The following is a 12983-nucleotide window of genomic DNA, read 5'->3' on the forward strand; positions in this document are numbered from 1 at the left end:
ATACACACAGCCTTTGCCCTGCACAAAAACCATCGCGTAGGACAACCTGTCATAGGCAATGAGTAGAAAAGTAACTACTGCAAACAGTCTTTAACCTGTGGAGAACCCCCTCGGGGGAGAGCCCACTACCTCTAGACAACCAAGGCCTAGTAGCTGGAGAAGCCCCTACTATGAAGGGCATTTATCCTGTACCAAACTCTTTCCAGGTAGGCAACCTCTTGTGGCCAATTGGCCACAAGAGGTTGCCAATTGGCCACTTGGTACTTGGTGTGCACAGGCTTCACTCCTATGCACAATTTCTCATGAAGTGTCCACTCCATCTAGACACTCTAGTCCCCGTAGGGGAGTAAGCAACCACGTACAATGTTCCCTGTAGCAAAGCTTCTACCCTACCCCCTACACATTATTTTTCATTTTACATTTTCATGACACAGGGACTGAGTCCACATGTCCTATAATGGCGGCACAGCATCTCTCTTCATATTGCAGCAGTCAATCAAATCAGTTGTTCCAGGTTAACTGTTCCGAGCCCACGGAATTTAGATGGCCAATAGAAAAATACCACTCTTAGCTAATCAGATCACTCTTTTTTATGTGTGGCACTGTGGGTCAAACTGTTAATATATCACTATCTTTCGAACCTCAATTTCTCAAAACCCCCTGAACGGATTACACAAATATCGATGTAAAAAATATCGTTCTTAAAAATATCATTTTTTTGAATGTTTAAAAAATAATTTAAAATAAAGTAAATAATACATATAAATAAAAGAAACATAGTTACAATTATTTTCAAATGTTTACAGTTGTAACTAATACATATAATGTAAAAATAAATTAAACATATATATGTATAAAATATATATATATATACTCACTTAATATTTATAAATAATTATTCTAATAACTTATACATTGTTAAAAACATTTTCTAAATTATAAATTTATATATACACATACACCAATAATATAAATAATAAAACATATATATATATATATATATATATATATATATATAACAAATAAAAAAATTACAATATTTTGTATCTTTTTTAAATAAATTATACACTACATTAACTAAAACAGTAGAAAAACTATTGGATAGCAGAGGGGATACAATTACTATTCCTACTCCAGAGAGCGTAACAGTAGGGAAAGTGATGGATAGCGTAGGGGTGAAAATTACTATTCCCACTCCAATGAGTGCAACAGTAGGGAAAGTGTTGGATAGCGTAGGGGTAAAAATTACTATTCCCACTCCACAGAGTGCAACAGTAGGGAAAGTGTTGGATAACGTAGGAGTAACAATTACTATCCCAATTCCAGAGAGTGCAACAGTAGGTAAAATTTTGGATAGCGTATGGGTAAAAATTACTATTCCCACTCCAGAGAGTGCAACAGTAGGGAAAGTGTTGGATAACGTAGGGGTAACAATTACTATTCCCACTACAATAAGTACAACAGTAAGGAAAGTTTTGGATAGTGTAGGGGTAAAAATTACTATTCCCACTCCAGAGAGTGCAACAGTAGGGAAAGTGTTGGATAGCGTAGGGGTAAGAATTACTATTCCCACTCCAGAGAGTGCAACAGTAGAGAAAGTGTTGGATAGCGTAGGGGTAAAAATTACTATTCCCACTCCGGAGAGTGCAACAGTAGGGAAAGTGTTGGATAGCGTAGCGGTTCAAATTACTATTCCCACTCCAATAAGTGCAACAGTAGGGAAAGTGTTGGATAGCGTAGGGGTAAAAAATACTATTCCCACTCCAGAGAGTGCAACAGTAGGGAAAGTGTTGGATAGTGAAGGGGTTACAATTACGATTACCACTCCAGAGAGTGCAACAGTAGGGAAAGTGTTGGATAGCGTAGGGGTAAAAATTACTATTCCTACTCCAGAGAGTGCAACAGAAGGGAAAGTGTTGGATAGCGAAGGGGTTAAAATTACTATTCCCCCTCCAGAGAGTGCAACAGTAGGAAAAGTGTTGGATAGTATAGGGGTAAAAATTACTATTCCAACTCCAGAGAGTGCAACAGTAGGGAAAGTGTTGGATAGTGTAGGGGTAAAAATTACTATTCCCACTCCAGAAAGTGTAACTGTAGGGAAGTGTTAGATAGCAGAGGGTTAAAATGAACATGCTTATCAAGAATTCTTTTTTAAAAATTAAATAACCAATTATTAATTAATTAACACTAAATTAATTATGAATATCAATAAATTAAAATTAATAATTACTTTACTAAAATTACATTACTTCCCACGCTATTCCCCTATAAACCCACAACCCGCTCCAAAAACAAATTAACACAATATAATTATCAATTAATCAATTAATAAAAATGAATTACCAATTAATAATTAATTAACAATAAATTATCAATACCAATAACTAAAAATTGTTATTTACTTTATTATAATTAAATTATTTCCCACCCTATTCCCCTATAAACCCACAATACGCTACGGAACTAAAATGCCAAATTTAATTAAAAATATTTAATAATTTCTAAAAATAATTATTTAATTTACTATAATTAAATTACTTCCAACCCTATTTCCCTATAAACCCACAACCCGCTACTGTACTAAAACGCAAAATTTACTTTAAAAAGAATTACTAACTTCTAATCATTTAATACATATATTTAATAAAAATAATAATACTTAGCAAAAAATATAGAACACATACTTATAAAATACATACTAAAATACATAACACTAATATAAACATCGATATTATTAACAACAATATTTTTGCAAACGATATTACTGACTTCGATATTAACAAAAATGATATTTCTTACCTTCAGGTCGCCGATATTCTTGATGTCTATATTATCTCCCTTCGATATTTGCAACTCGATATTTCTGTAGGTCGAAATAAAAAACTCGATATTATGTCTGTGCACCACAGCCACAGCCATTGTCACCCTTTTCCAGCTTGGAGCAGTATTAAATCCTGCCATTCACAGGGATATTTGTATTTTACATTTAGACGGTGAGAAACAAATGCAAAATGTTTATGTATGTCTACAAGTCTAAATGTCGGTGAGTGTTAACTGCATTTTCCTTGTCTCCTCTTAGCTTTCTTTCCGGTCTTGAAACACAATACTATAGATGAAGAAAATCTACCATAAAGGCAAATGCTCCATCAGTGTAAATGTAATTTATAATCTTAAAATTCCATTAATTAAATTAATTAAATCAGATTTCGGAATTTACAATCTTAATTGGATTTTATGCAAACCTCAGTAAGGAAAGAAATGTGGTGACTGGGCCATTGGGCTTGCGCAGTAAAGAAATGGGGAATAAGCCCCCATAAGAACATTAATCCACTGTATGATATATTTCTGTCCAGGCAGTCATTACCAGCCTAAAAGGCTAATGACAAATGAAATTCTGTCCTTATTATGGGTGTATAAAATACCATAATTTACTTTAGCATAGTTAGGTAAAATTCCGCAAATGTACATGAAATGCAAGAAAAAAGGGCATCTAGCACTATATGTTAGTTCAAAATGCACCCTTGTATCAATTTTGGACATGAGTTCAAGTAATACCATGTTGAGTAATGACGGAATTTTGAGATTTTTGCGTAAGAAGACATACACAACATTCCTGAAATTACACTAGTTTGCCCTGGCGGGGTGGAAATTTCACTGGGGCTTAGTCGTTCTGCAATTCTATTACATCAGCGACATAGCGAAATCCAATCAAAAAGTGTTTTAATAGCTAAACTGACTTCTATGCATGGAAGGGAAGGGTTGAGCACTTTCAGTAATATACAAGGAGGAGAGACTATTTTATTCCAAAAGCATAAAGCACAGGAAAAGAAAAGTGATTCATGTATTTTAGGTCAATTTTTTGCTTTTAAAATGGTGGAGAAATCTTAAAATGTCTTATCAAGTTTCTCATTGTGTTCACATTCAATTCAAGGCCTCTATTATGCCTTGTTGAACATCTTTCCCTCAATCCTATTGAATTGTCTATTTCACAAAATAGAAAGACACATCTTGTGAAAAGTCACAAAAATCAATTCAGACACAAATAACCCATGCAAAATACTCTACATGAAATGAATAAATACTGCCTGGATGCTATTATTCGAGAACAAAATATTCATTGTTTTGGTTTGTTAAACTACAGAGGTATTCATTTGCCAACCCAATGAAAGGTGACATCAGGTTTAAGAATCAACCGTGTATTCAATTGGAATAGAATATGCTCAATTTGTATGCAAACATAATCTTCGCTTAATTAGCTATCCAGAAACATAAAACGTCAAGTTATTTGTCATGTATAGTTAAGCGCCAATTAAACAAAACCAGAGTAATAATGCTGTTAAATCAATCCCTGATTAAACAGTAATGAGATAAATCATGATGTTTTTCATACAATAGGCAGGGACCAGCTTTGCAGCAGATGATAAATACAATTCCGCTCTGTACAGATTTGTTCAAAAAGCCAAAGCTTAAAGTGATGTTATAGTTGCGTATGGTAATAAGATCCTACTTTATGTTTAAGAAACCTCATAAATTCACTGCAAAGTTACCTTATAGTTTAGTAAGGTAAGAAGATTTTAGCTTATGTTTGAAAAGCCCTAGAAATTAAGTGAAAAGAACAATGGTTAAGTGACATTATAAAATGAGGGGAAGGAGCGAGTTAGTCACTCCAGTCCGGTGCACAGCCTGCTTCACCATTTTACTGTCACTTGACTGAAAATCCAATTTTGAAGAAAAAGCTCCAAAATACTTCAAATGAATTTCATGTGTATATTTTATTCTCCATGTTTAATCACACGTAAGATGCAGTAATATTTAAACAGCTTCTCATGCTTCAGATATGCCTATCCGGGCCTTTTTCTGAGCACGCGGAAAATGTGACGTACATCCCAACCTCAAAGCTTCTATTACCCAATGCATTTCGGGCCATAATATGCCCTTCCACAGGGGTTAACTGCGAGTGAAAGAACATAAGTATTAAAATCGTGATTATTTTATGAATACTATTTTACACTGTTTGCACATATAGAGTGTGATCTTAAGTATAAACCCAATGCAGCATTTTCCCTCTAACATAATTACATTCCAACTGTAAAATTGCCTGACCCAGCCTCTCTCTGCACTACTTCCCTACCCAACAACTTACAGGTAACCACCCAGATGTAAAAACCCTCGTATTTCCATTGACATCTCCCTCTTGAAACACAATATGAGCGTGAAACAACCTTGTTCTCCCACATACCTGAATGGCTTGTTAGGTTAACTTATAAGGTCCATGAATGCTGTTGGACTTGGCCTTTTTTTGCAGGGTTATCCCCAAACGTTTTGCTTCTTCCTCCTATTTTTTCCTGATCTGTTGTTGGTTTTAGGACTCTGGGCACTTTTCCAATGCTGATCAGTGCTAAAGTGCATATGCTCTCTGTGTAAATTGGTATTATGATTGGTTCTCCCTGATTGGCATATTTGATTTACTGGTCAGTCCCTAGTAAAGTGCACTGAGTGTGCCGGGGCTGGTAAATCAAATGCTACTAATGGGCCTGCAGCACTGATTGTGCTACTCACATGGGTAGCTCTGAAAAGGTAACTTAGATCTGCCACTGCAGTGTCTGTGCGCAGATGTTAACTGCCATGTCGACTCAGGAAGTGCACCTACTTGCCAGGCCCTAACCTTTCATTTTCTTACATGTCAGTCAACGCTAAGGTAGGCCCAAGGTACCCCTGTGGGCAGGGTGAAGTGTATGTGAATGGTAGGATATGCCCTGGTGTGTGTGGCATGTCCTTATAGTGAAATACTGCCAGTTTCGTTTTTCACTATATCAAGGCTATCTGTTCCCATAGGACAGAATGGGGAGTTTGTTTATAACATCTTATAAACATAAATTCCCCTGGGAACAAGGTAGGGAAATCAAGTTTAGTATGCCTGAACTCAGAATGTTAAAATGCATCTTTTAGTGAGGGTGATTTTTATATTCTGTGTTTGAAAATACCACTTTTAGAAAGTAGGTATTTTCTTGTTTAGCCATCCAGTGTGCCTCTGCTAGGATGTGGATTGACTGTCTGGGTGTGGAGTGTCAGGAGCTGGGGAGGAGCTGTGGCTCCGGAGAGCCTAATGAGTCAGGGCTGGGCTGAATAGACCTGGGTTGCATTTAGAGTATGGAGAGGAGATGTCCTTTCACCTGAATGGGCCTGGTCTGCTTTCCACAATGCTGTCTCCACCACCTGCCAGGAAGCTGCACCAGAGAGGACATAACTGGTTTTGACTGAACACAGGCCTTCTCTGCACAAAGAGATCAAAGACATTTTGGGGTATACCTATTAGACATGAAACCTCTGAACTTTAGACTACTTCTGGAATCAAGAGGAACCTTTGCTGAGGAGAAGAGCTGGAGAAACTGAGGAGAAGTACTTCCCTTGCTGTGTGTCTGGGGTTGGCCTGCAGTTGCTGTTTCTGCCAAGGAAAGGGGAAGGACTTAGCTGTGTGCTGTGTCCCCTGCTTCAGGAAAGTCTTCAAAGGCCTGAGTAGACCTTGCCTCCTGTTTTGAAGTCTCAGGAACACAAATAAATCACCCCCAGCTCTCCTGAACTTCCTTGCTGGGAGTTCTGACAGCCAGGAGTGTCTGTGGCTGTGTGGGGCCCCTGGAGGTTGTTTCTGCTACTGGGAGCTAGAAACCAATGCAACAACAACAAGAACATTGATGCATTGATCTTCTTTTGACAGTTTTTCTGATGCAACGCCGTGATGAGAGAAGAATCTCCCCACACTGCTGCGACGCTGCTGAAACCAATGCAGCGCCGGTTGCCACTGCAAGAAATGACGCATCGAGGGATCGCAGCTGAAGAAATCAACACAGCGCCGCTCGACACCACCACATCGTTCATCGACGCATCCCAGATATCCGCGCATCGTCCCTGTGCGGCAAGTTTTCCTCGACGCATCACTTGCGGATCCGAGTCATCTCAGAATCGATGCATTGCTTCCCCCTACAGACGGGACCCGATGCACCGCTTCCCTGTGTCCAGCGGAACTGTCGCATCGCATCCACAAAGGCCTCAGGAATTGACGCATCTCCTTGTTTTTCGACACGTCCCATCACTGCAGCTTTTTGGCATGGTGAATTTTGTCGCAACAACAGGTACTTTGCAAGAAATCCTGCATCCATAGTTTTCTATGGGCTCAGTTGCTAAACACTTTTGAAAGTCATTTTTCTTAATACTTGTAGGTTGGATGTTTGTCGTTTTGGTCTTGTTAAGTTTAGATAAAGATACTTTTTGTTTCTAAACCGGTGTGGTGTCCATTTGTGATGTTATGACTGTGTTACTGTGAGTGTTGGTATAAATACTTTACACATTGCCTTTGGGATAAGCCTGTCTACTCGTGCCAAGCTACCAAGGGGTAGAGCAGGGGTTACCTAGAGTGTGTATTCCCCTTACCCTGACTAGAAGCAAGGGTCCCTATTTGGGCAAAGGTACCCCTCTCTGCCAACAAGAGACCCCCATTTCTAACAAATGCTAACTGTAGGGGGGTCCATTTTGTAAATGTATACTTGGTCACTGGGAGATGTAAGTTTAAGCACTGTTCAGCAGTGTCCAGGGCTTCCGTGAAGTCATATTGAGCTGGTAAAAGGATAGGCAGTCTAATATCTCTCTCCCCGCTATTTTGGTAACAGAGTCAAGGAGCGAAATTGGCCGATAATTCTTAGGTCATGGGCATTCCCCTTTTTGAAGACTGGCACAACTATGAACTTACAACAGGATGGCGGGACCCCAGCCTTGCATTCAGAGTAAATGACATTAGAAATCACGGGGGACCAAAATCCTGGGTTTTCCATAAGAAGGTCCTAGAGGATCCCAGTGACTTTCTTTGAGGGGCTGTTATGGATGGCTTCAGAGACCTCCTCAACTGAAAAGCCTGAATTCAAAGGTAGAGAGTGACCTTGCAATGTTCCTATTGAAATAGAGGTACTAGATTGGTATATTCCTCTAAAGTGATCTGTCCTGCTATCAAGACTGATATGAGGGCTTACTTTGTCATGGGAAGCCCCAGTGGCATGGCCAGCACATACAGCCTTCCAGAGCCCATTGGATGTTTGACTTGACAGGCAGTTACAAAGGCTTTCCACTTCTTTTCTTTGTTCTCCTCCTTTTTTTCTTTAAATACTGGGGATAGGCTTTCCTGTGTGTACTAATTAAAGCCTCATCCCTAGGATTCTTTTTAATGCCGTGTAAATTATCATTGGCTACCTAAAAGCTCTGTCGAACTATGAATTTCTCTTAGCTAATCAAAGGCTGGCGGACTTGGTCATCATATACATAATGCAGCAAGTTATTTCAGAGAAGCTACTTAGCACAACGTTTGATTCAGAAGTCTTTAAGGAACAGCTAAACAAAGCCATGCACCCAGTGGTAACTTGCCCCATTACAAGCTTCATATCCGCAGAGTACCAAATTAGCCTGCACCCATCATCTTTAGTTGTTAAAACCTGCCGACATCCCTTCACAGGCCATTGGCCTTAAACAGGTAGTTTAATAGTAAGGGCTAATGGGTTGTGGTCAACGTTCACGTGCAAACCCCTTGATAAATACCATTGTGTACAATGTATACCTAGGGGAATTAGAATTCCTTTGACATCATCTCTATGTAAAAACAACTCTAATTCATAGACAAATGGTATGAAATCTTAAATAAATGTTCATTGAATGTAATCCTTTTGATAGTTGAGGAACTTTCTAAGTTGCTAGAGGAACTTACCTGTGAAAGAAACCAACTCAAGAGTAAACTTTCATCTAAAATGAATACTAAGGACTGGTCTAAAATTCTAGCAGACATTAACAGCCAATTGGCCCAACACACTCATGTAATCAATGAACGGAAACTTAGAAAGTTTAAACGCGAAAAAATCGACTATAAAGTAGGGAAAGTGTACAATTAGGCAGAAATTTATGCGAAATGGCGGCAGAACAAACCAACGAACAGAACTTCGGTAACTGAAACTTCATCAGCTGACAGCAACTCTAGTTTATACAACAGAAGGATACAACCATGTGAACAGTGAACCGACAGGTAACACAGGAAATGTAGTCAACATCTGGGGCTTCTTTTTTAGAGGTAGGCCCGCCCACAATCAAGATGGTGACCAGGAGTCACAAATCATGAATGTTGAAAAAATGTAGTCATCCTTTTACCCACTGAGTCAAATTGAAATTACTACACTTCAAAAAAGCACATCTTTTGTCTCCATGTACCATTCTAACACTTTGGAACTTGAGGTTAGTTTTTTCAAATTGATGCAGACTCTTCGTTAAAGACACTTTTTTGAGAATATGGTTGACGATCAACCACCGAGAGAAGAAGGCACAATAAAAGGCTTAAAATCGAAAAGCTCATCCACAAATTCTGTACTTAATCTGTACATTCTAAAAACCCAATAACAGAATATGTATAATTGCTTGGTTATGAAAAATAAAAAGATTTGTGAGAAATAATAAATCATAAGCTCATACATAGTTTCAGTTAGCCATAAAATATTGGATTCCTTTGAAACCATTGTCAAAAAAGACATACAAAGCCTATTCTAGTCCAAAATAAAACACCACACCAATTTGACAAACAAGGAGAAGGCAATCATTCAACAATTAGCCGTGAATTCTGACTTATTGTTTTGAAAAGCGGACAAAGGCAGAGTTTTTCTAGTAACGAACTATGCTTACTACAACCAAAAGGTCAGAGAACATGTATTTAATGCATCTACCTATTTAAATATTAATCACAGTCCCACCGGAATATTCATGAAAGTATTAAAAGACATTGTGGATTCTGCAGTAATCAAGAGAACCATCATGGAAGGGGATAAACAATACTTGCTTCAAGAACTCCCCAGAAGTCCCAATATTTATTTGTTACCCGAAATCCACAAAGACTTGATTACACCACCTTTTAGACCGATTGTGTCTACTCTGGATTGTGTCCATGAACCTGTAGGATAATATCTGGACCCGCACCTACAACCCCTGGTGAAAACTATGATTACTTACATCAGAGATACCACAGATTCCTTGTTGAAAATTCAAGCATTGGAAATTGATCCAAACCAGGATATTCTCATGTGTACGATCGATGTCAAATAGCTATATTATTCACTCTCCCATGACTTGGGCATTGAATCAGTGAAACACTTTCTTATCAATACCAGCAAAGATGAGGGCCTTAAGGTGTTCTTATTGGAAGTTTTGCACTTCATCCTTTATCACAGTTACGTTTATTGGAATCAAGAATTTTTCTTACAAAGAACCGGAACTTCTATGGGCAACTGCGCAGCTCCTTGCTACGCGAACCTTTTCATGCACAAATTTGAGAATGATCACATTTTGTCCAATGATCTTTGAAAAAGCAGGCTTACTACTTTTTTTGATACATCAATGCCATTTTTCTTTTGTGTAGATGTACAAAAAAAGAATACATTTTGCCACAGAAGCATTGAACAACGTTAATGACTGCATTGACTTCAACTATGACATCAGCAATGTCAGTGATGTGAGGGTCTATAAAAGAACCGTTACTTGCTTGAAGTGCAATAATTCCTACAACATCATAAAAGGAAACTGCATCAATCATCCATTTAAAGGTATCAAAATAAGATATACACCACAGCCAGTTCTGACAAGAACAACGTGGTATACTTGTTGAAATTCCCATGTGGCTTGGCTTACATTGGCAAAACGGAGCACAAAATCAAAGTTTTATTGAATGAACACAAAAGTAACATCACAACACATAATGCCAAACCCATCATTGATACTTGTTAGACCTGGCACCATTGGCGTGGGTCTCCCCTGCATTTTTAGCCTTTGCCTCCCGTGTTTTTGCTGTGTGTTGGACTCTGTTTTGCTGGTATAGATGCTTTGGGCACTTTGCCACTGCTGTTCAGTACCAAAGTGCAAGAGCTACCCTTGTAAATTATTGTGATGGATTGGTGTTTCCATGATTGGCTATTTGATTTACTAGTCAGACCCTATTACAGTGCACCGTGTGTGCCCAGGGCCTGTAAATCAAATGCTGCTGGTGGGCTTGCAGCACTGATTGTGCCACCCACATAAGCTGCTTGTAAATGTAACTCTGGCCTGCCATTGCAGAGCCTGTGTGCAGTCTAGTACTGCCATGTCAACTTGGCAAGGGCCCACACTTGCCAGGCCCTAACATTCTCTTTTCTTACATGTTAGTCACCCCTAAGGTAGGCCCAAGGTATCCCTGTGGGAAGGGTGCAGTGTATGTGAGAGGTAGGACATGACCTGATGTGTGTGGCATGTCCTGATAGTGAAATACTGCCAATTTCGGTCTTCACTATAGCAAGGCTACCTGGTCCCATAGAACAGAATGGGGAGTTTGCTTATAACATCCTATAAGCATAACTACCCCTGGGGAACAAGGTGGGAAAATCAAGTTTAGTATGCCTGAACTCAGAATGTTAAAATGCATCTTTTAGTGAGGGTGGATTTTGCATTCTCTGTTTGAAAATACCACTTTTAGAAAGTAGGTATTTTCCTGCTTAGCCATCCAGTGTGCCTCTGCTAGGTTTGTGTATTGCATGTCTTGTTTTTGGATGACAGGGGCTGGGTAGGAGCAGTGGCTCCAGAGAACCTGATGAGTCAGGGCTGGGCTGAATAGACCTGGGTTGCATTTAGAGTTGGGGGAGGAGATTTCCTTTCACCCGAATGGGCCTGGTCTGCTTTCCACAATGCCATCTCCACCTCCTACCAGGAAGCTGCACCAGAGAGGACAGAACCAGTTTTGACTGAGCACAGGAACAAAGGATTTTGTGATATAAATATTGGAGCCCAGACCCCATAACTTTAGATCATTTCTGGGAATCAAGAGGAACCTTTGCCAAGGAGAAGAGCCAGAGAAGCCGAGGAGGAATACTGCCCCTATGCTGTTTGCTGTCTGGGTTTGGCGTGCAGTGGCTACTTGCTACCAAGTAAAGGAGAAAAGGACTTTGCTGTTTGCTGTGTCTCCCTGCTTGAAAGAAGATCTCCAAGGGCTTGAAATTGAGCTTGCCTCCTATTCTGAAGTCTCAGGGACCCAAAGACTTCACCACCAGCTCCCCTCAACTTCCTTGCTGGGAGTTCTGACCTGCAAAGAGGTGCCTGCTGTTGTTTGGACCTCTAGAGACTGTTTTCCGCTGGGAGCTTGAAAAGTAACGCAACTTTGAGAAGCGAGAGGCATCCGCACCTGTTTCTGATGCATCGCCGAAGAAATCCTTGCAGCGCCTGCTGCGGCTCAAGAAATCGCCACACACCGCATCGAGTGCACTGATCTCCAAAGTCCGAGATCACCACACCAATTTCAACACAAGGCCTGCTGTGCGGCTGCAAGAGTTTATGCATCAATTCTGGATCGTTGCATCGCAGCACCAAGTTTGTTGCACCGTTGGGGGATGTAGTAATATACCAACGAACCTCCCCACGCAGTAAGAAACCGACGCATCACCTCCTCTTCGGTAAGGAACCGTCGCATTACCTCTCCCGTGCAGCAGTAAGGAACCAACGCATCTCCTCCCCTGGAGCAAGGAACAGATGCATCACCTTCGCTGAGTGTAAGGAACCAACACATCACCTTCCCCACGGTCCATTTTGTTTGTTTGCGTGACGCATCCCAGGTACTTTGTGAGAAAAGTGTTGCATCTGCAATTTGCTTTGAACCCAACTATTTCTACCATCTGAAAGTAATATTTTTAGTACTGTATTGTGGATTTTTGTCGTTTGGTCTTGTTTTGGTTTAGATAAAGATTACTTAATTTTGTAAACTGGTGTGGTGTCCATTTGTAGTGTTTTCATTGTATTACTGTATGTGTTCAAAAATGCTTTACACGCCGCCTCTGAGTTAAGCCTGTCTGCTTGTGCCAAGCTACCAAGGGTTATTTTAGAAGTGTATCCCCCTTACCCTGACTAGAAGCAAGTGTCCCTATTTGGACAAAGGTACCTACCTCTGC

General features: G+C 39.8%; 1 protein-coding gene across 1 annotated transcript in view; it reads right to left on the bottom strand.

The window, feature by feature from the left end:
• Positions 1–2799: 2799 nt before the first annotated feature.
• LOC146822677 (uncharacterized) overlaps positions 2800–12983 on the bottom strand; it is a 915078-nt gene continuing 904894 nt past the window's right edge. The window contains exon 5 of the mRNA XM_085606263.1: positions 2800–2863. Coding sequence (XP_085462389.1) covers positions 2826–2863 — 38 coding nt within the window. The 3' untranslated portion in view covers positions 2800–2825. The remainder of the gene's footprint in view (positions 2864–12983) is intronic.

Source organism: Triturus cristatus, chromosome 5_2 (assembly GCF_964204655.1).
Source record: "Triturus cristatus chromosome 5_2, aTriCri1.1, whole genome shotgun sequence".
NCBI lineage: Eukaryota > Metazoa > Chordata > Amphibia > Caudata > Salamandridae > Triturus > Triturus cristatus.